At 39.9% G+C, this 27,641-nt stretch overlaps 1 protein-coding gene across 1 annotated transcript in view; it reads left to right on the top strand.

Moving 5' to 3' along the window:
* Positions 1-4,374: 4,374 nt before the first annotated feature.
* The window catches only part of LOC119885367 (ecto-NOX disulfide-thiol exchanger 2-like), a gene marked incomplete at both ends in the record, with an annotated part of 36,725 nt that continues 13,458 nt past the window's right edge, over positions 4,375-27,641 (top strand). The window contains 6 exon segments of the mRNA XM_038695392.1: positions 4,375-4,426; positions 11,742-11,948; positions 14,739-14,972; positions 16,436-16,648; positions 19,834-19,940; positions 25,157-25,271. Of these exon segments, the coding sequence (XP_038551320.1) occupies positions 4,375-4,426; positions 11,742-11,948; positions 14,739-14,972; positions 16,436-16,648; positions 19,834-19,940; positions 25,157-25,271 (928 nt within the window).

The raw sequence follows: 27,641 nt of genomic DNA, 5'->3' as shown, positions 1-27,641 counted from the left end.
CAGGTGTAGAGTGGGCTAATAATTAACTTTAGTAGTAATATATATGAATACATCATATTTTGTAAACTTGATCTTCAAATGTCTTGTTTTGTCCGACCATCGGTCCAAAATCCAACAATGTTCACTTTACTGTCACGTATGTCTAAGAAAGCAGAAAATAAATAAAAAACATTTCCCTCTGCAATGCAGTGGAGTAGAATAGTACAGTACTTAAGTAAATGTACCTAGTTTCTTTCCATCACTGATTTATGGGAAACTAACTTGATTAAAAAATAAATTGATATAAATAATAGATAACAAAGCTTGGTGTTTGTGTTACTGATCAATTTATGAATTTAGATTAAACTTTGGTTTCGCTTTTTCACTTTATTGTGAGGTTCCTCTTAAATTTGTGCATTAAGATGCAAAAGTCCAATATTTCAGCAGTAGTTTACTACTTCTGTGTCACATGGTAATATAGTATGTCCCAGAACCCTAGTTGTCCCAATAGCCATTAGAGTCCAACTAAATACAAAGGATGTGTTGTAGTATTAGAGGAATAGTAATATTAGTTAATATTAGATACAACAACGTTGATGTAGGTGCCCTGATGACCTGCTCACCCACTCATCCCTGTAGCACTGCAGATTAGTTGTTGGTGAGTGGAGCTGCCTGACTGCTTGTCCTTTTATGAAAGTGTAGTGCTCAGTGGCAGAAAATGCTTATTAACCTCATTCTACCTTCACATGATGAATTCCAGATGTAATGTGGGATTAATTTAAAAATTTTATTGATCTTCTGTAATGCCTCTGTTGGACCAGGGCCTGGGTTTATTTTTAAGCTTTCTTCTCAAGCATTTTTTGTGATGGTTTACACGCAGAGAGGGGAAAGGGAGATGCTGGCAAGCAGCAGATGACCAAGGTCAGATTTAAACCAAGGACACTGCCATTACAATGAATACGCCTTATTGAAATGAACTACAAGAACAAGAGCGATGTCATTTTAGTCATTTTCATTCTGGAGTGTGGGATGCAGAAGCCATGAGAAAACTCTTAACATCCATCCTGTCATTTCTTTACTTTTCTATAGGGGGCACAGGTTGGCATTTGTGGAAATTGTCTGTCTGCGCTGCTCCCTCTTGTGGATAATCTACAGTCTGTTAGAATTAAATGTGTGAGTTAGTGATTGACAAGCTAGAAGTTATTTGCATTTAAACAAAAGATAGCAAAAACATATCATACCTCATTGACTTCAAAACTTTAATCTTGTGGTGTCTCTTCACTTGTATGTTTGAACCTTGTAACTTGTTTTCTGGCATTTTGTGACCTAGGACATCTATAACATTATCATCTTAAAACTACAGCTGTGATAGGCAGAAAATTACAGGTGAAAGTGTGATTTTTTCTGTCAGGGCCCCTAAAATCTGGAACAAACGACAGGAGGCACATTTCACACTGGCTGGCAAAACTGTCAAATCCACCAGTATAATGCATTTTCAAATGTAAACTGGACTCTAATAAATATTTAAACGGCGAGAAATAAATTTAAATCGGGAACATAACAGCAAATCCCTTTTAGAAAACTGTATAAACACATACATTGGATGAAGTGCACCCCTCTGATGTGCATCTGTTTCTACTTACAGCATGCATTGTAATGAGTAGCACTGACAGAGGGAGGAAATAATGGTACGTTAGTGATGATGAAACACGTCCTTAAGCTACATTGTTGGAGATGAGAGAACTCTGGTGGAGCTGGAAATCCTTGGGAATAAGTAAATCTCCTTTATTACACACAGCTCTGCTACATGCTTGCTTCAGGTCTCAGACTCTTTATGGACGTGGATAAATACACACACATCAACACACACTCCAGAGGGAACATGAGCAGCACTGCTGTGAAATTGCACCAGCCATGTCCTGATGTAACCAGATCTTTTACTCTACGTGAAATGACATCTAGTTTGCTTTGCATTAAAATACAATGTATTACCTCATAAGCATGTTTCTTAATTTTACCACTGGAACAGTAGAGCATTGGCTCAAGCATTATTTCTAAGATTTTTACAATGTTTTCTTCCACAGCATACTCTGTTTTGTTTCCTCAGTCCTTTTCTATGCAAAGTGTTTGGCATTCAGGTTGGTTACTGCACCAGCCTCCCATCTTCCATCCACTCCTTTCTTATCTTCCCTCCTGCTATCCGTCTTCTTTTCTTTCAAGTTACCGTGAAGAAGAAGCCATCAATCGACTGGCAACTAGGGTCTTTCTTATCACCTGTTCCGTCTCACTCTGACACCTGGTTAGAGACTGATGGCGAGGTCATCAGTAGACATAGTTTCCATCCATTTAACTTTAATGTAGTTCGCCCGGCTTTTTATTTTAATTTTATTTTTTAACTATGTTTTCTGTTCCTCTCTTTATATTTCCCTATTTTTGTCCTTCAGCTTATTTCATCTTCGTTTTTATTACACCCTCTGGGGCTCCAGGGATCTATTCTGAGTAGTCTGTAATGTGCATATTTCTTCATTCTCCTTCACTGTGTCATTTAATTCATCCATTTTCTATCTTAGAGTAGATTTACAGGAAATCACTTATTAGGTAGATGTTATAAAGGTAGTAAATATTTCTCCTTCAGCTGATTTATTGCTACTGATGAAAGTGCTGCACTTATTCTCTGTTGGAGAGGAAGTGAATATTTGATTACAGAGAATTCAAAACTAAGTAAAAAAGTTGAATTTAAGACTTTAAAAGAAGAAATTCATTTATTTTTGCATTGTTGTAAATTGTGGCTCCTCCTGTATGGAGACCCAAAGTAATCAATATTATATAAATAAAAATGAAAAATATATATAAATGTATATATAAATGGAATAAATAATTTGTGAAATATGTTAAAGTGTGAACACACTTCCAAAGAAGGTTGAAGACAGATTGTATTTGAAGTTTTTACTGGAAGCAACCGTGAAACTATGAAAATTACAAATATGAAAACAATGACAATACGTTAACTAGAGTGAGACAGGCAAGGTAAAAATTACTTAGTACAGCAACACAGAAACACATGAAGCACAATGTAACTAATATGACAGTGGTTATATTAGTTACATTGTGCTTCATGTTAAGAAGAGAGAGAGTATCACCAATGAAAGATCAATATCAAGTCCCCATAGGAAGTATAACACAGTAACTGTCTAATCTAAACATACACATAAGGTCCACAAGGATAAAAGTACAAAGAGTAAACTACACAATAGTTATGCTGACAGGATTTCAGCCGTTACTTAGAATGATGCATTAGCAACACATTGGCTCCAAACAGCTAGTATAGTGACTAACTTGGTTAGCAGTAACACAATTGTAAAAAACAAGACGCCTCAATATTTGCTTGGACACAGATCAGAGAAAATGCGGTCCCTGAATTAAGACACAGCTGTTAGTTCTTCAAACGATGCTGCCCCTGAATTTACTATGGAACTGTGTCAGTAGTGGTTGCTACTAGCATCAGAATGTTAAACTGAAACCAATTATCAGTGGTAGAATAGCCATTATTCAATATAAACACACTTAAGTGCGTCTTAGAGTCAGCAAATAGGACTTTTGGTAAAAATGTTAGCCAGTGAGTCAGATTGTTTTTGTTACATGTCAAGTATGTTACAGTGTAGATAATCTCCAGTGCATAATTTATTTTAGTGAGCCGTGTTCCTTCATGCACACATGCAGGTGCTTAAACATAACACACCCTGCGGCATAATTGTCAACTCCAAATCCTCTGCAGGTGATGTTGAGGCACATAGAGGAAGGCAGCATCACTTTCAAAAAGCTCCTTACTAGGACTCGTGTACACATAAAAAGCATGTGTGTCTGTGGAGAGAAGTGCTGCAGTATAAATCCGTATTGTAAATAAAGTTTCTCTGTTACATAGATTTCAGACCCAAGTGTGTACATTATCTATAAGGTCATCCTTCAAATGGCAGGAGTCACAGAGAGAGTGACTCACTTAAAACTTCTTAAAATATGCATGTTGTTTACGAGATGATTTATTCATGAATGGCTGTGAATTCTATTATGTGTAGGCTGTTTGTGTGTCACCGTGTTGACAGAGGAATCACTCAGGGAATAAGTACACAACGTGAAATGGAACTTAAAAGATTCAGTATAGGCTGAAGTGATACCTGACCAGAGGTTAGCTGCTGGAAACAAGTCTGTGTTTTAATGCTACTGTGTAGGTGTTTGTTCTTTCCCAGGAAGGATGTGCTGTGTGATCTCATTAATATTTCTCTTCTGCCTCCAGATTTTGATCCCAACCTTGGTATGATGGCTGGCATTACCCCACTGAATCCCATGATGCCTGGACTCGGTATGGTGCCTGCACCGCTCTCCCAGGATGTGCCTGTTATCAAGGAGATCATCCACTGCAAGAGCTGCACTCTGTTCCCCCCCAACCCCAGTAAGCCATAATTTCATGCTAATCCTGTGCTGTCTACCACCCCCAACCTTCTCCTTTACCAGCATCTCCGTGAAAAAGAATTGCACCACAATCACAAGCATCTCATTTTGTAACATTGTTAGGACCTAGGAGGTAGTGTCTTGGCAAAAAACATTTTAAATAACAGGCCGAACGTTTCATGAGTTTTCAACCACATCTCATAGTCTTCCCTAAGCGGAAGGAGTTGTTCAGGTATCAAGGGTCTATGGGTTTTTACTTCAATCTGTTTTCATTATCGATTAAGCTACCGATTATTTTTTCAGTCAATTGTAGACTACCAAGAAAACCAGCTGTAACCAGAGAAACGTTAGTTATTTAGCTTGAGAAACCACTTAAATCATTAATTGAACATTTAAAAAAGTTACCTTTCATTTTCTGCTAATCGTTTTAGCTTTAAACATTTTATCATTTTGATTGAAGAAGACAAATAAGGGTGTTTACGGCAGACGTTAGCATGCATATTTAAATATTTCTGTGAAGATTTCTGCTGTTATATGTCAGACCCAAGAATTTTATAAACATTTTGTTTTGACTTTGTATTTCAATATGGGAATCAGCAATCAGCAATGTCAGAGCCAAGAGTGGATCATTTGTATTGTACCACTTTATTTTTTCATAATCATTAACCTGATCACAAAGAACTGCATTTACATCCACAACATACGTTGGCCTTTTCCAGGGCAAGTCGCTTTGTGTAATCTGACGAGAGGTGTGTTGCACCAGCTGTTCTTTATATTTATCTCACCTCCACGTTCCAATTATCTGGAGTTAGGAAGGAGATAGGGGTGTGTGTTTTGATTGATCCCACCTTTGCTTTTAAGATCTCCTGCTACAGAGAAGTTTATGCCTGGGTACTTTATTCAAACAAGTCTTACATGTCATCTTCAAGGTGAACTAAAACAAAAGCTCCTCACAGCAGTGGCATTTGGGAGTTTATAATCCTTTTACATAACAAAACACACTCTTGCATTCTTTCAGGCAAATATTGTTCTTTTTTCACACCTTGAAAACTGTTTTTATGTCTGCGGTGTGCATTATGGCACAGTATGAACTATCACTGTCAAATTATGATGCAGAGGAAAAGCTGATTTTAAAAGTTTTACTTCACCTAGGAATATCTTTCTAGCTAGTTGTAAATCTGGGAAATTAACTAGGTTTTCTCTGTAAGGGCACATAAAAACCCTGAGGCTGTGTGAGGGATCAGCATGTGAAGAAATTACCCAGCAACTTTAGAGCCTGTCACGATCACTCTGAAATGCATACAACTTTTTGCTGTGTTTCATGTGGCCTGGTATGCATACAGGAATTTGAAAAAATGTACATCCCGGCTTAATACCATGTCTAAGCTGATCTGTGCCCCAAAATCTAAAGCTGTTCCTCAGAGATGCATGGACACACCACTTAATTGTGGACCTTTCACATCTCAATACTTAACTTTTTGCTTTATCTACCCTGAGCCTTTCTGTCCTGTCCCAGTTACTCTTCACTCACTTTTTTGATCCCCATCTTCACTTAAGATCTTCTTGCCTGTCACCTATTTCAGTGCCACAAAAAAAGTTAATCTCTAAGCCAAGTATTTTGAAAAAGCAGACATCTAAAGAAAACTGCCTAAGCTTGATTCTTCTCATGAAAGTCAAGTAACTCTCTAAGATTCAGCTCTACGACGTACACTTAAGCCACTAAACCCTGGGAGTTGTGTTGTTGGGGCCAGCAGCTCCCGATAGCGTCTCTAAAGTCAAATTGGTCCCAGGCGTGGGGCCAGACTAAAAGCAATTGTTGTATGGCAAGGATGTGGATTGTCACCAATTCTGCATATGAATTACATGGTCAGAATCTCTTGGTCGAGAGCCCTTGACCACCAGAATGTACTCTAGTGTTTTGCAGGCTAACGTGAAGCTGTTGGTGTTAGGGCTGCAACTAACAATTATTTTCATCTTCACAAGTGAAGTGAAGATGGGAGCGTGAGATCCAGACAGGTAAATTGGTGCAGAAAATGGAGCTGTACCTGAAGGCAGAATGCCCTACCAGCCAGTCTACCCAAACAACCGGGACTGAGGTTGCAAGCAGCCAAAAATTGTTTCCCTTCCTGGTGTCAGGCTTCATCCTCAGGGACAGGGGTCAGGAGCCTGGACTTCAAGAAGGAGCTTGGAGTCGAACTGCTAATTTTCACAGAAAGGAGCTGGTGATGAAGCATCTCCTTTCCTTTTGGAGGCCTCTAAATGGAGATTTTCCAGGCACATCTGGTGATGTGATGATATATCCCTCCTAGACTAAAAATGCTTCAGGAATCCCCCTTGACAAGCTGGAGGACATTAGGGAAGGGCTTTAGAGAAGGATGTCTGGGATATGTCTGGGGACCTCTGCAGTCAATGCAACCTGGACTCACAGAAAACAGTGGAAAACTGAAAGATGTACAGGTACAAAGCCTACACACATCACTTCATCGAATAGGCACATTTCACCTCACTGTCATTATAGCTTACTGTACATGTGATGTGGAATATCTTTTCAAATTTCCTCTATGCGGAGTTGCAATATTATTGAATAATACTGTGAGATCAATTTGTACAACAGCCCCATGGGCTTTAGAATTGTGAAGTATTGTTCCGAACCAGATCTGTATTAGGGATGCATATGGTTTGAAGGTTTACACAATATGTGAGGAACACAGTGGGTGGAAGCATTAATGCTAGCTGCATTCAGGCTTTTAGCAAATATCACAGGCAAAGTGCTGGCATCTAGGCAACATAGTTGCATATGGTGTCCATCACAAGTAGTCATTACCCTCGAGCTGCACACACTGAACTTGACACCACGTACAACATCCCCTCTCACTGACTTGTAGCTGAGCAGCAACAACCCTGCAGCCCACCCCCAGCTCTCGTGCTCTCTCCCTCTTCTTCTGCCTCCTCAGTGTGCTTAACCTTTACTGTCAGTGTGCATCCTCATCAAGCTCTTTTGTTGTTGCGTCCTTCTCCCTTTTTGTCAGTCAAACCCTACCCATTCAGCCTTATCCCTCTTTTACCTTCTCCACTGCCTCTTCTTTACACTGAGCTATCTTGTGCAAAAGTGGTGTAGTACCTATTATTCTCTACTCTCAACACTCACTTTGACAATCAACTTTGACATCAAATTCTGTGTTGTCTGTCTCTTACTCTTTCAACCTTCTGACGGTAGTCTGAGAGAGAGATTTCATAATTACCCGTAAGGAAAGATGAAACATTCTTTTGAGCTTTGTGGATACTAGCTGTGTGTCCCCTGTGTTACATATGCACACATATACACGCCATTGAGCTTGAATGAAGAAGGATACCCAACTGCAATAGTGGATTTTTTAGTTTGTTTTTTTTTGTTTGTTTTTTCAGCATTATTGTTCCTCAGCAGATAAATGTAGTCACGCAGAAGGTTGAAGTATCTTAAATATTGTTGTGATGCCATGGATGTCATTTTCAGTAATGACTATTAACTTAACAAGTAGTTTTCAATAAAACTAAAAATCTAAATTCATCAATCAACCTAGGACTTAATGAAAAACTGGCAAATAGACAAAACAAGGAGGTCTAAGTGTGCTGACAGTGGTGTCTACTTCTCTGTGTGATAAATAAAAAATGCAGGTTCACGCCTTTTGTGTGACATGAATGAACTAAACTTATTTACTTGAGTATGTGTAAAAGCAGTTCATCTTCTGAATATCAGTTCTTTGAGAGTTGAAGCCTCCCCTCTGTGGCATCCCCTCGGACCATAAAAGTGCGTTTATCCAGTCAAAGTGATGGATGGTGATGACCAGTGTTAGTGTAGCAGTGGCCACACAGGCAGCCGGCCTGTGGTACAGGGCTGGACGGAGAATCAGCCTGTGTATTTGCTTCATATTTTGTTGAAGTAACACGTTAGAATAAAAGCACATCAAAGAGCTTATTAGTCAAGCAATGATTCATAATATCCCTAAATAAGGCTTATTTCCCAAGATTCAAAACATAAGTGTGCAGAAAGATGATAAACCTTTTACATTATAATGCAGTCCAATACAACAGATTCAGTTTTGTTGTAATTTTAGTTTTTTGTTTTGTGTTTTGTGTGTGTCATTGCATTAAATTATAGTTCTTTTTTAATATTTTGATCCTCACTAAATACAATACAATATACTGCAAAAACTCTTCATAACCTTTCAATGCCTGGTCTCTATCTCCTGCTTATTCATTTGCTCTTTTTTCCTACTCTTGACACTACATCCAGCCTCTCCTCTCTCTCTGTCTGTTTCTCTGTCTGCATTTTAAGATTATCGGCCTTGGAGCGTCCATCTCACAATTACTCAAAGGGACACGCATATCGAGTTAGAATTTGGACAAAGTAGTGCTTTTTAAACTCTGTCTGGCAGCAGCACCTACATGTAATAATTATCACAGTAGATCCTGCAATAGCTGCTCCCTCCATTCTCTCCCTGTCTTTCTCTGCCTCAGGTTCATCTGCTTTTTAGTTGCATAGAAGAATCACTAGAATTGTTAATGCTTCAATATATTGCATGATATTGTGTATTTAATGTAATTCAATCAGGAAATCACGAATAGTTTGTCTGAATCTTGTACATTTGCATATAAAGTCCCAATGTGCTGAACAGAGGGGTTCAGTAGTGCAGCAGGTAGCTGAAAAGAAATTATCTCACTCCTGCAAACTGTTGTTAGCTACTAATAAATTACCCAACTGAAGCCAAAATAACCCTTCCTTTCTACAACAAAATTAAACTATTTTCATTTAATTTACAGCATCACACATTAGGTCACTGCAGCACTGCACCTGTTTTCTTTTCTCTGTCCTCATTGCTCCCCCCCATCAACACCGTCAGCTACTCGTGGACCGAAAAGGTCAGTTAATTTGGAACCCTTTGTTGCATCTGCCAACAAAGCTTTTTTTTTCCTATCTTTCTTCTATCGTAGGCTTTTCCTGCACCATATTTTTACTTTTTCTGTCCATCTCACCTCTAAACTAGTTTAATCTGCCAACTCTTGAGGTCAGGGAATGAAACTAGTCAATATTTTGCTTTACCAGCCCCATTTAAAGGAAAGAGGAGGCGGGGGTAAAGCAGTAATTGTCTGTCTGCAGACAGAATACACATATACACACACACAAACACACACATACACACACACATATACATATACACACATATACACACACACATTAAAGAAAGGGACTGTGCTGGCTGGGACTGAAAGTTATTTTGCAAATCTTTCGAGTACTGCATGAGAGTACAAGCTCTGACAGCAGGGGGATTATAGCTGATAAATCGTTTTTTAGCCAGGAGAAAACTCTGACTTTGGATTGTAATGTTTTCACTGTTTGACATCCCATGAATATTTTTCTTTTTGTAAAATATGTATTCCACTTGGTTAGTATATTTATTATCAACTTATTAGACAAACATTTTTAATAGGAGCCCTAATGACAGCTGGCTCCACTAAATATGAAGCTGCAGTACTGGCTCAATACTGATGTCTAACTGTCTAACTGAGCTCCTTACTTCGTCATGTAGAAAGAAACCGGACACCCTGCTGGGAAACCTCATGTCAGCTGTTTGTATCATGTCATTCTTTCTTTCGTTACCCAAATCTTGTGCTGCCGTTGAGGTTTGGAGTGAAGAAGTAAATTTTTTAAAAATAATTATTATTACAATTATGAGAGGATCCTTTTCCTCACACAGTTTAGTTGGCAGAGGGTAGTAAGAGTGTTTGTTCTGGCTGATGTGAGTATAAATAAGGGAACCAGAAGGTGAGATCTGAAATTCTGAGCATAGGGGATGGGGGCTGTCGGAGTGGATGGACCATTATTTCTTTAACAACTGTTTTTTATACAGACCAGACGTTTCTGTTGAGTTCCAGGGGTTTACCACCGTATTTAAAATGCTTTTCTGTTTGGCACTGAGAAATCCTTTTGATCACACTTGAATAAGACCTCAAGATATCAGAGTTACTCCCCTTGGTGCTGATCAACCAGACCCTCGTGATACAACTCAAGTATCCAGCCACATCCAGCCCCAGTTCTTTTCAGAGTATCGATCTCTACAAGGGTGGGTGCATCAGTAACAGTGATTGCAAGGCCTTTTCTAGCCAACATCCAGAAATACAGCATCCTCAGCATCCCTCTGATTAGCTGGTTCACTCCTCATAGACCCCCGCTAATCACATTCATCATGGATGAGGAGCCTGATCTATTGGAGATTAGATCAGTCAACACTCATCTGTGTTGAATAAGTGATTTCTGCAGTGCAGGGGACCTTCCACATGAGAGGATTTGCAATCACTTTGTGGCCAAAAGGATTTCATTTTCATGCACGGAATGGTTTGATATTAACATTTATCTAACAAAAACGATCTGAGCATATTGCTCCAAGTTATCATTATTCATGCATTAAGCTTTATCATTTTTTTAGGTCATAAGTGCTATGTTTTAAATATCACTTAATTGAATTTTGCAGCATCAAGCTCCAGAATTTGGTCTTAAATTGTATTATAGACAGAATTTTTCTTCTTCCTCTTTAAAATTTGATGTGACCTGGCCCTTATTCTTCAGCGTAAATGTGGAGTTCAACCTCAGGTCCTTGTTGGGATTTATTTGTTATTTATTCCTTCAGGATATGCTATTTTTTCCATCAGTCATTATGGGGGGATTGGATGCTTTATCATGGAAGTCTTCTTTTTGCAATTATTGGAGAGACACTTTTCCCTGTTTTGTCTTTCAATAAAATTTTATGGATCCTTTTTATTATACATAATAAGACATAGTCTGTTTGTGTGGACGGCTTTGTTCTTCAGTTTCAACTTCTTTGCATGTTTTTATATATTGATAGCTATACAATATAAACACCCAGGCTTTTGTCTGTTCAGATCCAATCACTATGTGTTTAAATAGCACAACATTGTTATTTGGATGCTCTTTTATTCACTGTACATATTTCTTTTTGAGTTAAACAAAAGACAGCAAATCAGACCGGCTGCTCAGGTCTGCCAAGATTATTTCCAGCAGCGATTAAATCAAAACAGTATGTTCTTACCATTGGACATATTGTTTTCAGCTTCTCAAAGAGCATAATTCATACTCAAAATCGAGTTTTAGTGTTCCGGGACAGCTACATAATTTCTTGAGCTGTTTGTATTTCAGCTGTATTATCTACATAAGTGCAACTATACACAGTTTCCCAGCCCTGTCTTAATATTACAACCTAGGGATGATTGACACTTGCATAACTCTGTTTTCTTTCCTCTGTTCCGCAACTTTTGAACAGACCTTCCCCCTCCAGCTACGAGAGACCGCCCTCCAGGGTGTAAGACAGTGTTTGTTGGCGGTCTGCCAGAGAACGCCACAGAGCAACTCATCATGGAGGTCTTCGGACAGTGTGGTGATATCACCGCCATACGCAAAAGCAAGAAAAACTTCTGCCATATCAGATTTGCTGAAGAGTTTACTGTAGACAAGGCTCTCTTCCTGTCGGGTAAGATGAAACTCTTTACACCTTCATCTTAATCATCACAGTGCTTATTGGTATAATATTGCAGTGTGTTTGAATCAGTGGGCCCCTGTAAGTTAAATGCTTATTCATTATTATTATTTAAAAATTTTTTATGTGAGTCACAGTTCGAGCACTCTCCCTGTTGACAAAAGAACTGCATCAGAAAATATCTGATTCCTTTATAAAAGGTTGAAGGCAAAAGCCTGTGTCCGATATCCAATCACAGAGCTTAAAATTATGTAAAGTGCCCCGCTAACTGTGAGTGAAAACTAAAGATTAAACTGCAGCTTCAATGATTTCACTTTGAATTTACCATCAATGACGCTGTGTTTTGTTGAGAACTGCAACAACAAAATATTTTTAATTTACGACAGCTGAGATTCATGCCTTTCTCTCCATAGCAACGGTGGCCGAGGCTCTTGGGTACTGTATTATTTAGAGCCATGTCAAATTTACACGAAAAATATGATTTCTCAGAATCAAAGTTAAATTAATTCTCCATCTTTGCTGCTCTGTTAACTTTTAGAAAGGACACTTGGTACACTTACAGTGGTTGATAGTAATAAGAGTTCCACTAAAAGCTCAGATAACAGAAGATAAAAATGACCATCAAGTCAATAAAAGGCATTTCTACTAACCATGTAACACCAGCTTATGGTTTTTTTATCTTATCTTCAGAGCAGCTTCTAGAGCCCAGATGTCTTAAATCTCTGTGTGCAAACAGCTGGCCGTATATATTCCTACTTTATAAACCCAATTTAACCTAGCTGCCAATTCAATAGCATTCCCAGCATTATTAATTGTGTGTGTGTCCATACATGCTGGTGTCTGTATTTGTGTGACAGTAAATTTGAATAAGTTTCTGCCTCTATTCTTATGTGGGAGCTGAGGCCCATACATTAGCCAGATGACAGAGCAGTGTAGTTTTTCCATAAATAATACCCCGCACACACATACACATAAATGCACAGCATGTGCAAAACACACTACCCAGCAATGTGACGCACTCCAGCACCCCCAGCCCACTGAGATCTCCTCATATGAAATATTGAAGTAGTGTTAGATTGGGAGCCTGAAGCAGAGAGAGCAGACTGAAGGAGAAACCCCCGAACTAATGCTCATTTCTTTTCCTGTTTGCACTGGCATCTACTGCTATCCCCCTCCTCCTGTGATGAGTGTGTGTTGGGCCTCAGAGTGAGTCACACTGGGCATCATTACTGTATACGGCTGGAGCGCACACACGCATGTGTACCCAAACACTCACACTGAGCACACACTCTGATCATTTCAACCAATTAAACCACCAAATGGCCATGATTTCACTTAAGATCTGCAACCAGCCATTAGTGAAAATTGAGTAAGGAGGAGAGCAAGGGGATAAGAGGGAAGTAGTGAAGAGAGGAGGAAGTAATGAGGGATATTGTGGTCTTTCAGTGCCACTAGAGAAGTAATTGGCCTCCCTAAGTCTGTCTGGTTTATTAACAAAAGGATTCAGACCTTCTGTACTCCACAAAACCCCACAGCTACAATATATCTTCTCAAATGAAGGGATACAACAAGCAAAATAGGTGATGAAGAGGATGAAGAGAGAGGTGGTGGACCCTGATATAGAGCTTGCTCAGGGGTTTGTCTCTGTTATCTAGTGGTCTAAATTCACGTTGTGGAAGGTGATGGAAAGTGACTCACAACTGGCCCAGAAAGAAACCCTGCAACATACAGAGTAAATCTTTTGTGTGTGCCTTTTCAGTCTCTTAATTCAGGCATTTTTGTCATTTGCATTAAAAAGATGCATTAATCATCAAACAAAAAAAAAGGTTTTATTGTCATTTATGTATGTGACTGATGTTATTGTCGTATTGTAAAATTTGCAAAATCACTGAAAAATTAGCAGTATAATAAAAGAGTGACTGTGAGATGTGAATGGAGAGTATGAAGTTGACAGCTGTCAAAAATTTGAAGCATTCAGGCATTACAATGCTGCAGTGGTCTTAGGTGGAAACGACTTAACCGTGACTTCCCCGGTCTGAATCCGACTAGGGATCTTTGTCACATGTCACCCTCTTCTCTGTCTCTCCCATTTTCTTGTTGCTGTCTTCTGTAAAATATTGAGATATTGATATATATGTATGTATGTGTATATGTGTGTGTGTGTGTGTGTGTGTGTGTGTGTGCATATGTGTGTGTGTGTGTGTGTATATGTATATAATATAAAATAAAAACAAGACTTAATGGGTTACAGCCATCTTCTCTTCGAGGCTTAACACAATCACAGCTGCTAACCTCAGTATGCTAACATGCTCACAATGACAGTGCTAACATGTGGATGCTGAGCATATATATTTACCATGTTCACCATTTTTGCATGGTAACATTTGCTAATTAGCACATTGGACAAATACATTTATTTTACATAATGACGGCACAATACGAAAGGTTTGGGATCATCAAAATATTACCATTCATCCTGAGATGTGGACACAACTGTGTGCACCAAATGTCATGGAAATTCATCAGATAGTTGTTTAGATATTTAAGTCTGGACCAAAGTGATGGATCGATGCTGTTGATGCCACTAGCATAGCTAAAAAGCAAAAAAATTACCTCCAAAATGCACAGCACCTTGTGGAAACAAATGACTTAATTTTTATTATTGAATTCCCCGCTGACCCAGTTGGTTCTTCCATCATATTTGCTTTTTCCTTCTTCCACTTCCTCCTTCTCCTCTTCCTTTTTTATTAATTTTTTTTATTTTTACACCTTTGTCTCTCATAGGTTATCGTGTCCGCTTGGGCTCCAGCACAGACAAAAAAGACACTGGCCGGCTACACGTGGACTTCGCCCAGGCCAGAGACGACCTCTATGAGTGGGAGTGTCGCCAGCGCATGTTGGCCAGAGAGGAGAGGCACCGGCGCAAGATGGAGGAGGATCGCCTCCGGCCGCCCTCCCCTCCTCCCATCGTCCACTACTCTGAGCACGAGTGCAGCCAGCTGGGAGACAAGATCAAAGGTTGGTAGATATGGCAAAATAAAAAACATATACTGTAAAATATGGTCATGATATGAGAGTACAAACTAAGAAGCTGAGCTTGGTAAAGAAGTAAAACCTTGAAAAGTATTTTCTTTAATCAGCCTAAAAGCATTTACAAATACAGCACAAATCCTAGTTAATGTGCAATAATAATAATTAGCAAACACAAGCAAAAATGGGATCCAGTCAAAGCACTACTGTTCTTTTTGCAAACAACAAAGGTAGGGAATAAGGTTAAAGAGTAGATCTGCATGCGTGTGAGTGTTCATGTCCATTTGTGTGCTCATCCAATGCAAGCCAAGGCATCACGGGAATTGGCCTAAACTGCAGCTGGTAAAACTGACAAAGCAGTTCTCTGATGTTCAGGGAATTTGTTTTCAGAAGACGTTACACAAAGGCTGTTAAAAACAGTATATCAGTTTACTCTCCTCTCAGCACATGCTGCTCTCTCTTATCTTGTCCTTTTTCCTCTGCTCCTCTTTCCGCTCTCTCTGTTCTTCTCTGCTCATGCTTTCGATTTTCTCTTCTTCGCTCTCCTTTTCCCCTCTTCTCAGCTTTCCGTCGAGTTTCTGGCTGAATAAACATGTTTCGCTAATGAGCAATGACACTTCCTGGTCTCAGTCACAGTTGCCTGATAACAAAGTGGCTGTGACTTTCTGCCTCTCTACCATCTGCGTGTCTTTTTCAGCTCTGCCTTCCCTGGCCCTGGTGTAAAGAACTGTTGTAGCCAAGGATTTGTTTCTGATCACTTTGGGCTGCTGTTGTGAAAACACACATCCCGGGCTATTTGCTGCAGGTTTAGGTTTATTCTTTTCTGAATCTTCTACCCAGAGGGGGAAATGGGTTTAGCTCTTTTCAGTGCCAATTGTATTCCTGTATTCCAAACAAATTTGTCTTTTTGATGACAAGAAGCTCACAGAGGAGCTCTTTACCTAGACCCGCCTCTAAGTGGGGTTCATCCCTTCTTTTAACTTCTTTCGCCATGTCCCACAGGTTTCATGTCATGAAGGTCTGTGAAGTTGTTCTTTGTTACCAAGTGTATGACAGTCTGTCATATGTACACTTCTGTATATATGACAGACAGTGAGGGGACAATCCTTTCAATAGCGCAGATGTCTTTTGGTTCTCCTCAGTTTACTGTGGTGCTATTTTTCATCTTTCTTTCAGTTTCACCTTGACACATTAACCTTGACTTTACTTGGTCTACTTTTCACAAAATGAGTTACCCATGTTTGCTTTTCATACTACTCTACATGCCTGTAATCTACTAGAAAGCAGTTCTTTCACATGTTTATTATTATGTTCACTTTTACATTGTTGTGAAATCTCTTTTGGCTCGCCAGCTGTTGCTTTCACCAAGTGTCTTGGGACTGTACGGGAATAATTTACTTCATGTATAGAATTTGACAGTTCCCTTCTCTGTGTATTCACCTTTTTGCCAGACGACGGTAAGTTTGCTGAAGCGGTGCGTGTGCTCTTGACGTGGCTGGAACGAGGCGAAGTCAACCGCAGGAACGCCAACAACTTCTACTCTATGATCCAATCCTCCAACGGCCACATCCGCCGGCTTACAGGCGAGAAGAGTCAGCATGAGAAGGAGATGGAAGAGGCCAAAGACAAGTTCAAGACCGCTCTGGCCGGCATAGTGGCTCAATGTGAGTCTTGTGTTCTCAATCACACACACTACAGATTTGGATGTATAATTCAGTTTAATACATTATTAAACTGTATTAATACAAGTGTAAGTGTACAGCGGTGTATAATCATTTTTGTATGAAGACCAAATAAGTTCAGAGTCACTCACAGTGAGTGAGATAGTTACTCATTAAAGGTTTACTAGAATACATTTATTATACTCCTTGTTGTGCAGTATGTGTAGAGGAGGAGGATAAGAATGAGTCCAATCCGTGCTTGGCCAAGTTTCTGGTTCAGTGTAAGTTTCCTTATCATAGGATTACACACACAACATAGACAGACTGTAGGGTGGAGGGCAGTATACAGCCAGACAATCGAAGACAAAATCCCAGTCAAGACTTTTTGTGCCTGAAGAATTCAATGCAGTAAATATGTAAGTATAATATTGTTCACACCCCCTCATTTACTCTCACACGATGCACAGAGCATGTGTGCACAGTATTGTGGACATTAAGATTTTAATAGCATCATAGAATCCATCTAGTTTAATGCTAGTATGTTTTTTGGAGGATGCCTAAAAGGTAAGTTTAATTTCTTTCCTAACAGGAATTCAGTGCCCAGCTCATTTTTTATTTCTTCCGATATACAAATATCTGAAACATTGAAGCAGTGACTGCGGTGGAATATTATTCAGGTTGCTTTCAGATAAAAATAGTAAGCAGCCCATTGCATTCACATTGCATGAATACAGTGGAGGCCAAACACATACAGTAAACAAATGCATTGCTCATCTCAGCTGATGAAAGGCCAAAGGCAAAGTGTACTGCTGCTACGCACTTTTGACAGCTTTGTCTGTGCAGCTGCTGGTTGCCTGCGGCACTTAGTCTCCACATATCCCGCCATATGCATGTTAAATACAAGGTAAACATCCTTCAACACAAAGTGGAGTTCCCATTATTAGTTTTTTTTTGTGTGTGTTAGGTCATTTCAGCCCATACAAACACATTGCTATTCAATACTTTGCCTTCCTCTTGGTGTGCTGCATGTCATATTAATGATAACACACAGAATTTTGTCCTGTTAGGAGGTTTTACAAGTTTCACAACTCTCTTGCCATACCAAATAATTCAGCCTTTCTACACTTTTAGTTGCCATCTACATAGATGTGTCTCTGTTGTCACGTTAAAGGTCAGGTCACCCAAGTAACAAAAAAAGTTATTGTCACTTAATCCCTAGTGGTGTCTAGCCATGCAGATAGTTTCATTTTATGTGCCCAGGTTTTAAGATATTGGCTTCTCAGTCTTCTCCTACAGCACTAAAACAGTGAAAGTGCAGAGAATTTCATTTTTGGTATTCATAGCATTGAAAAATATATATATATATATATCTATACAGACAGGGGACTAATTAAAGGGAGACCTTAATAAAAGGGTGGTGAAACATCAAATGCAGATGCTTCTGTGCACGAGTATGAAAATTACATGAATAAAACGCTACGGCATTTACACTCACCAGATCTCAACCCAGTTTTATACCTGTGGAAAATGTTTGGACCAATGTGTAAGACTTGGTGCTCTCCACCACCAAGACCAAATTTTGACCAGACTTTTGTGATGTCTCTCTTGCAGAAGAGATCTTGATCTCAATTAAATTACCTTATTAAATAATATTTGTGTATGTATATAATGAGGAAATATAGTGTGGTGTTCATCCCTCCAATAGACTTGCCAAGGAGCACTGAAGCTGTTCTGGAGGCTCGTAGTTGCCTGACGTCATATTAACACACTTCATGTTGGTTTTTAATTTGTCACCCGTCTGTATATATGCTTGCATATAAGCTCAGAGGCCTGAAAGTCTGTCTGTACCCTTTCCTCTCTTCTCTGACTTCACCATCGATCTGCTCCATCAAATTACAGGATGCTAGGAAGATGCTATTGATGCCTGTTCTCTCTTACACTGCTCTGCAAGCACATACACACTTATCTGGTGGTCATATTGACTTCCCCCTGTGTATATTAGGACCTCTGGGATACACAGACCACCCATACACTCCTCCATGACCACCCACATGGCAATGGATAGATAGCTGTGAGGGGAATTACTATATCAATACACTGCAGCTAAGACAGAATCTGACACAGGCTATACAGACCAACAGACAGCATCTGTCATCATACACATCACTTGTAGGAAACCTCTGAGTTAAAGATCTGGTCAAGATAAGACTCCTTGAAAAAGCCTGCTGTGCTCAGTCCGGTGTTAAGTTTCTATATTTTGCAGCTACAACTGTACTGAAGGGTTAACTACAGAGGCTTACAGCTTACTGCTGTTCCTTTTTAAAAGAAGAGAGAAATCTGCATAGGGAAAGTACATCAGGAATATTGTGCTGTTTTAACAAGGTGTCCTTGGGCAAGATTCCTAACAGCTCATTTCTGTAGTGGAGCTGCACAGTGGTCAATAGTGGCACACTTCAATTAGGTTATTTTTGGCAGCTGCCAGTTGCTTAGCAAAATGTCCCTTGTTAAACAAATATTAAACAGAGACAAAGTCTATAATGCTAGCAGCTCTGTGAGCCTGTACTAACTGTAGGCACAGCACATGTTGGTATGCTAACTGGTGGTATGCTGGTTTGTTACACAACGTACAGTTGAGGCTGATGGGAATGTCATTAGTTTAGCAGATATTTGGTCATACAACTACATTTTTGACAGATGAAATGATGGTTCTCTAAAAGTCACAGGATCACTACTTCAGTAGGATGCACCCTCTGAGGACCATTTATGTCTGAACAAGGTTTCATGGTTGAGATGTTTCAGTCTGGACCAAAGTAGACATCCCTTTTGTAGAGCCATGGCCAGAAAAATCAAGTCGATATTAGCAGAGCCGCAGTTTTAAAGGGCTTTAGGAACTAGTGTATCATATATAATTCAAATCTGTTGGGAAAATGTGTGATTTATTTAAGTTTTGCGTATGGGAATTATCTGACCAACCATCCACGAGATGATGCACTGGCATCAGCTGGTAAGTAAATCACACGCTTGCACACACACAGACACATGCACACAAACACAAATGCTCACACAGTTCTTTACATCCCTAGTTGACTCCACTTTCTCACTCCTCTGCTCCTTCCCACCTGCCCTCTGTCTTTCTTTCTCTCTCTGTCTCTGGATGGCCTCTGGTCCTTCCCTGCATCCCGGCACAGTTGAACAGATTGTGTCTGTATTCCAAGCTGCTTCCAAACAAAAGGCATGGGACCATTTCTCCAAAGCTCAGCGCAAGAACCTGGACATGTGGCGCAAACAAGCAGAGGTTAGTACACTTTGATTTCATTCTGTTGTTCACATGATTTATAAAAAAATTAGGCTTTATCCCATTTTGTTCAACACCCGTCTCCCTCTTTACTCATTGTAAAGTTGTTGTTTTCTAAAGTTATAGTTAAAATGCTACATAATTATACTCAAATTTAAACAAGTGATATAAAAATAGGTTGAATCAGAAGTCAAAAAAGCAGGCTCCTTATTACAGTAAGTACTTTGATTTAAGCTAGCTTACAGAACAGGTGCCTGCTCACTCCAGTCAGTGTGAGATACAGACACACCCAGGTCCAAACCTCTGCCCCTACCTCCTCCCCTCCCTCCACTACTGCTCTCCCTCCTGAATTGGATACAAGCTGCTGGGGTGAGTTTTCTATCTCCTAAGATTTATGTTTGAGTGGATAATTAAGGAGCAACGTCTTGAAACATGATGTGTATTCATTTTCAAATCTAATAGCATTTTTGTCATCCACTATCTGCTCACAATTTTTTCTGCCAAATGGAGCACTAGTTAGCATGATGATAGGTTGTATGTAATGGAGGGTCTGGAGTTTGGTGCAGTCCTGGGTCTAATGGACCATATATGATCATATCTGATTGGTAAGTTTTTTTGTAACATCTGGATTTAAAAAAAAAAAACAACTGAATGAAGGTGTCATTTGGAGTCTTTATTCAGACTCTCACACAGCAGAAGCTTTTAAAGGTAGGTGTTGCAAAATAAAATTTTTCTTCTAATGTTTAGATTTGCTGCAGAGTCATTCGAACTTATCATGCTTAAAATAGCTTGTGTGGATTTTTTTTAACACACACCTGATGATTAAGTAGAAAGCTGGATGATGCATATTTTATATTCAAATGCTTGAGTACATGCCTGGCTGTGTGACTTCAGTAAAGACCACATTTGTATTGTTGTTTTACCTCGCTCAGACCTTGAGGGTCTCTGAAGGATCTACTCACTTGGGAAGCGCTCTCTTCTGTGTGTGTGTGTGTGTGTGTGTGTGTGTGTGTGTGAAAGAAAGAAAGAAAGAAGTGGCTGATATCAAGAAATCCTACTGGAAAAGGCTGGACTGGAGGACAGCACAGAAGCACTAATCATGGTGGCACAACAACAGGCAGCAGTCAGTACAATATCAATTGAGGCTGGGGTCTACCACACTAGGCAGGACCCCAGGTGCAGACTGTGCAAGGATGCCCCTGAGACAGTACAGCACATAACAGCAGGGTGTAAGATGCAGGCAGGAACAGTGTACATGAAACGCCATAACCAGGTAGCTGGCATAGTGTACAGGAACATCTGCCATAAGTATGGGCTGGAAGTCCCAAGGTCCAAATGGAAGACACCTCCTAAGGTAGTTGAGAATGACCGAGATAAGATCCTGTGTGACTTCAAGATCCAGACTGAGAACCTGGTGATGGCTAACCAACCAGACATCGTGTTGATAGATAGATGATAGATGGATGTGGCAATCCCAAGCGACAGCAACATCAAGAAGAAGGAACACGAGAAGCTTGAGAAATACCAAGGTCTGAAAGAGGAGCTAGAAAAGATGTGGAAAGTAAGAGCAACAGTGGTGCCAGTGGTAATCGGAGCACTGGGGGCTGTGACCCCCAAACTGAGAAAGTGGCTACAGCAGATTCCAGGTAAAACATCAGAGGCCTCAGTCCAGAAGAATCCTAGTAACAGCTAAGATACTGCGCAGAACCCTCAAACTCCCAGGCCTTTGGTAGAGGACCCGAGCTTGAGGATGACACATACCACCCTGCAAGGGGTGAGAGGGGGGGGTATATCAAACACACACACACACACACACACACACACACTGTGGTGTATCAGGCCTCAGGGATCTGTCCAGTCTATCTCAGACTTCATTTATAGAGATGGTGTATACACACTGCATACACCAGGAATGAAAAGCATAACCATAGATGCAAGTGAAATCACAGTGGGTGGACACTACTGCAGAATTTGCACTACAAATATTCTAGGTAGTTTTTTTTCCTCCAACTACTTTACAATTCATTAGAGCTGTGAGAATAGACTTTATAGTGACACCACATAATACTGTGTTAATCATGTGTGTCCCAGATTGAGGCTAACCGACAGATGAAGTCATTTGGCCTCCAAGCTCTTGGTTCAGCATTGTCCTGACTTGAGTCTCTATCTCTCTGCAGCTGCCTGTGAGGGTTTAAGTAAGTTTATTCAGGGAATAGTGAATTATACGCTGAAATGGAAAAACATTAAATCCTAAAAGAATCTGAAAAGGAACTGAAGTTCTAGTTATTCCTAGTAAAAAGTATTTTATGCCATCCAGCTGCCATTTTACAATGGGTCAAATGAGGACTTGTGGTGTTCTTAATGATGGACCTACAGATAATTGTCACCTGACTCTGTAGTTCCCCTCAGCTGTGCTGCGCGTTTTCATTTTATGGCTTCTAACTTTCCTGTTGTGGTTGTCTCTCACCATCGTTTCTAGCTGCAAAAAAAAAGCCAAATGTACCTTACATGTTCAGTACCAAAATGAGCTGGTGAACATAGTGGAGCATTGAGCAGGTAAAGAGCAAGATATTCCCCCCAGAGATCAAATGGAAAAACCGCGCTAAAAGAGTAAGTATTGGGCTTGAATTCATCAGGTGACCAAAAAACACTCCCAAAAAAAGGAACAGCTGGATGTGTAAATTAGCAACAACCTCTAATAACTTCTTAAAGTAATGATATGTCATGTTGTATTTACAGCTCGTTTCCACAGCATCTAAGTGGACAAAAATCAATCTTTGCAGGTTTAAAGCTTCATTAAACATTTAAACTACTAGGAAGTTCAACAAACCATAGAAAACACAGCCCTGCTATATTTTGGGCTTATTAAGTTTTTACGGCTAACCTGTTGCCTTACACACACAACAGTCACAGAAGAATATGAGCTTCCCATCTGATTCATGTTTCTGGCCACTTAATGAAGACGTCCAATATTCAGTCGAGCTTTTAGCTTTTGGTTCATGCTCATCAACTACTGAGTAGATATTTGGGACTCTTACATATATATATATATATATATATATATATATATATATATATATATATATATATATATATATATATATATATATATATATATATATATATATATATATATATATATATATATATATATATATATATATATATATATGTGGGTGTAATAAGAGCTGTGAGATCCAACCATACATTCTGTGTGAAGGTCGGAGAGCTAAAATAATAGGATAAAAGTGTCAAAAGGCTGTAGAGCTAGGTGCTAGTTCTCAGTAACTTTCAGCACAACTGCTAATTATTTTACATCACATGGAGTGATTTGATTCAACGTCAGAAATAGGGCTTAGTGCAGGTTTATTTTCACATTGATCATACATGCCTGCCTTAGAGGCTGCCATGTATAGGACTAGCAGCTTCTGGCCAGTGTAAAGAGCATAGGTAAGTAAGTGCAGTTGCTCAGGGCTAGTTTATCATCAAATAGGCAGCCAGTTTCACACTCAGTCATTGTATATTCAGTATGATTCTCTGGCCTGGAGGTGAAATATAGAGGAACGAGAAGCGGTGTTGAGGAGCTCCAGCTCCCAGGCAGAATCGGACAACAGCTGCCTCCCTCTATCAGTGTTTTAATGTGGTGTGTGTATGTACTTGCGCATATGCAGTAGATGTGTGTGTGCACAGTGTGCTCCATACACACCAGATGGTTACATGTCTGCATGTGCTTGTGTGTGTAGAGTACCTGTTTGACCTCTGCCATTGGCTCAGGCTAATAACGTCAGCTGACAGATGGTCCGAAGTTTATTTACTTTTGGGCAGCTTTTTTTCCCCATTAGCTTTTGTACGAGTGTTTTTTCAGCCTTTTGTGTGAATTTGTCATTGACAGAACAAGCATGGCTCTATCCACTGGTATACATGTGTGTTTCAGTACAAGCTTGTTTAAATTGTAAAAGGAGAAGACTTCCTCATGTCAGTCACTTTTTTGAACCAGAACCGGGCAATAATTCAGTGTTATTGCTCATCTCTTTCTAAACTGGTATAGTGACAGAATTTTCCTTTAGATAAATATCACCTCTAATTAATGTAAATTTTAGGCATCAGCCTTTCAGAGCATGACTTCTTAAATACTTAAAAACATATTAAATATTTAAAAGATTTTGTTCTAATAAAACGAAAAAAAATCAATTTATTTTACTCGCACGCCCTCACGGTTACGTGCATGTCTGACACTGACCGCAATGTCGATGGTCTAATTGTGTTGCGTGGACATTTTTGTGTGACCTTAAACCCTGAGTGGAAAGAGGTTATCAGTTTGTGTCTCTTTACGGCATAGTTAGCTGTGCTCTCTGTTCTCCTGCACCATTAGCTGTCAACATATTTTTAGAAAATACACTGTGTACTACTGTAGCTCAAACATCTACTCACAACAGCTCAATGGTGTTTAAAAACCCATGCAGGCACAGATTATCATAGACGGTATGTTGTTTGTCTAAGCATGGACTGTCTGTGTGTAATGTATCATGAGGATTTTTGTTCGTTTTGCTTTTCTCTCTATACACACCTTGATGGTTTGTTCTCATTTACTAGCTAATCAAATTCACTTGGTAGACCTTAATCTTTAAACCGTTTTAACATCTGCCTCTGGTTACTGGTCTCTAGATGGATTTAGTCATTAGCACTTCTGTCTGTAAGGGTGAAATGAAACAGATTCCTTTTGTACAGTGGGTATCCAGCTGTGCATTACAAAATGGGTGTAAAAACCAACAGAAGACATGTTATACAGTAAATGCACTGAGACACATTTCATGCTTCTTTCGACCTAAATCACTGTCTTCTGAAGTAGTAGTGCTTTTGACATTTTTGACAGGAGCTCTGGTCATATACTTATCATGGATTTGCCTGAATGTGGTGTTTTTCTCAAAGTAAACAAAAGTGAAGTCTGGCTATTTGTGCTACCATCTGCCCCATCGCTGTGCCAGAGGAAGTACCCCATCTCTGAGACCAATCCTTTTCATCTTTATTCATCTACACTCCTTTGTTCTGTACTGATCTGTTACATGTATTTCTTACAGCAAATGCATAACATTACCAATGAAATCAAAGAAGGGCCTCCACTGATGACCCTACTCATACTAGCACCTGCTAAAACGTGCATCACCCATGAGTCTTTGCAGTTCTTACCCACCACTCTTTTTGGTTGTGTTTTGCAGGAGATTAGAAACATGCACAGCGAGCAGCTGATGGGCATCAGGCGAGAGGAGGAGATGGAGATGTCTGATGATGACATGGAGGACGTCCCTGACAGCAAGGACTCTGAGGACTCAGGTATGCATATGCAGCATTTGCATGCACATTCACAGTTCAACACTTCTGTCAACATGACAGGCCATACGCTGATCGATGTCTCCAGAGGTTGGGCACAAAGAACTTTGAAAAAGTGACAGAGACAGCTGTGTTGGACTGAAATGACAGTAATCATCCCCAAGCATGCGATAACCATCTGACAACTCCCCATGAATAAAAAAACACATTTTAAGTACATCAAGATGCTGACACCACTTGCGCTTTACTGAGTTGATGTTGAACACAACGACTAAAAGACATCCACCCCAGTGCACCCTGGTGTATGTACACAACTCCATATGAGTGTGTGTGTGTGTGTGAGGGAATCTGTCCACACCTGCCAGCTGCCATCTCATTTCAGACCGGGGTATCACTGAAGTGCCATAATCTTCCCTCAAAGGAGTCTCTTTGTGTTTGCTGAAGCAACAAAAACTAACCGCGCTGCCAATCTCTCAACCCCCAATAAAATAACCCATAAGTCTGGAGTGGTCACCAGGGCAACACGCCATAACCACCACATCTCTCGACTTGTGTTTTGTGCATCTCTGCATGTTGTTATGCTCTCTTCATGTATTCTTTCCTCTCGCCTTGTAATAATTCTGATCTCTGCCATTTGCTTTTATGACAGCTTCTCTAATCAGCATGCAAATGTATGCAAATGAAACCATCAGCCTAGCCCCTTCTCTTTTGCAATCTTGCTATTTAGCTATCAGTAATTAGCATTGCTGTCAAAGACCTGATACTACAGGATTGGCTGAGGTGACAGGTGTTAATGTGACACTTCTTGGTATTTGTGTTAACAAGCTGACTGTTACACCCCCTTTACTCACTAGCCTTTTAAGCAAAGGCCCATATTTACACGTCAACCAGCCCCGCTGAAAACACCTGTGTTATGACTGCAGCCTCTTAAAATGCGAATCGATGCTCTGCGTCTGACTCATGTACAGAATAGAAAGCAAGAACTGCTTGTGTGCATGACTGTAGGTGTGTGTGTACATGCACGCTCATGGACATCTGCAGGTCGATAGCGCTGCCTGTTATGTAACAGAAGGGGAATTGCTCAGAATCTGGCCAAGCAGTTGACATCTCCTCACACCAAGTTGATGAGGCTCTCAGATCAATACTCTTCTCACCTCAAACCTTTATTTTGCTGGGAGAAAAGTACACGCAAACACAGCATGGCCGCACATACATTCACCCAGCAAGAGTTCATTAACACTGCCAATGGTCCTCCATGATAGACTGCAGGCAGCACTCATGAACACCCACACAAAACCTAACTAGAGACATTCATGCACACACTTACACACACGCTCACACAGGATGGGGCTTATCTCCCCAGTCCAGTCAGTGTATTGCTCTTTCTCAAAGCGCTTCCCCTCAAGGCCCACAGAAGGAGAGCAGAGCTGATAATACTGGACATCTTTGGAGTTGGGCAGGTCTCATGTAGTAATAACTCCCACTGTAACTCCTCTGTTTGCTCAGTAGGTCAGGTCAAATGTCCAGTGGAGAGCTACTGGACAAAACACCGGGATTATCACAGCGGTCAGTAGTCTGTGTTTAGATTAGTTATTAGTGTGTAGGTGTTCTGTTATCTGACATAAAAGGAATATCCAAATATCATCATTAGGTGCCGGAGCACATGAAATGTGCCGCCCGCCGAAAATAATTAATAAACAATTTATGATAAAATAATTAATTATTTCAAACGCATGGCATTGGTGGTATGTGCACATTGTATTAAAGGGCGAACATAAACCATTATTAGCTACCAAATCACACAGTAAATACGGAAATCCATTAGACTTACCATTTTAGGCTGGATGAAATCTTGGATTTTATTTGTGAAGAAGAGCAGTGCTGTGACAGAGCGCACTTTAGAGGTGGTGCTAGTGACCGTACACTTTGGCTTTCACACAGTATTAGCAGCACACATCGCAGAATTTTTAGCTTGGTGATTAGATGTTTCTTACCAAATTGCCACTTGGGTGTCGTCGTTAAATTCTCCCAAAGGTTTTCTGTATATTTTGAATCAGGTCTTTTCTAACGCAGTTGTTTGTCTTTTGTGCTGATAACTCAACCCGAGAGCATTTCATGCCGATCCAAGCCGTAGAGGTGCTCCAACTGTGAGTCACGTAACATTTTCTATTCAAAAAATGAAATTGGGGTTTTATAGCCTAAAATGGCTCTTCACACTTCGCAACTTTATCAATCAAATCAAACCAGACCTACATAGTCCTGATGATGCTGATTAGATATGTTTCTGGTAACTCTTAATAAATAACACCTAAGGATTTTTTAATATATGTTCGCTGCTATAGTGAAGCGAAATATTTGAAGCCATGTTTTTAA

This window comes from Micropterus salmoides, unplaced genomic scaffold, assembly GCF_014851395.1.
Source record: "Micropterus salmoides isolate LMB-PRFRI ecotype aquatic unplaced genomic scaffold, ASM1485139v1 Ms_hic_scaffold_398, whole genome shotgun sequence".
Taxonomy (NCBI): Eukaryota; Metazoa; Chordata; class Actinopteri; order Centrarchiformes; family Centrarchidae; genus Micropterus; species Micropterus salmoides.
The sequence above is the reverse complement of the archived record's forward strand: the minus strand, read 5'-3'. Positions and strand labels throughout refer to the sequence as shown.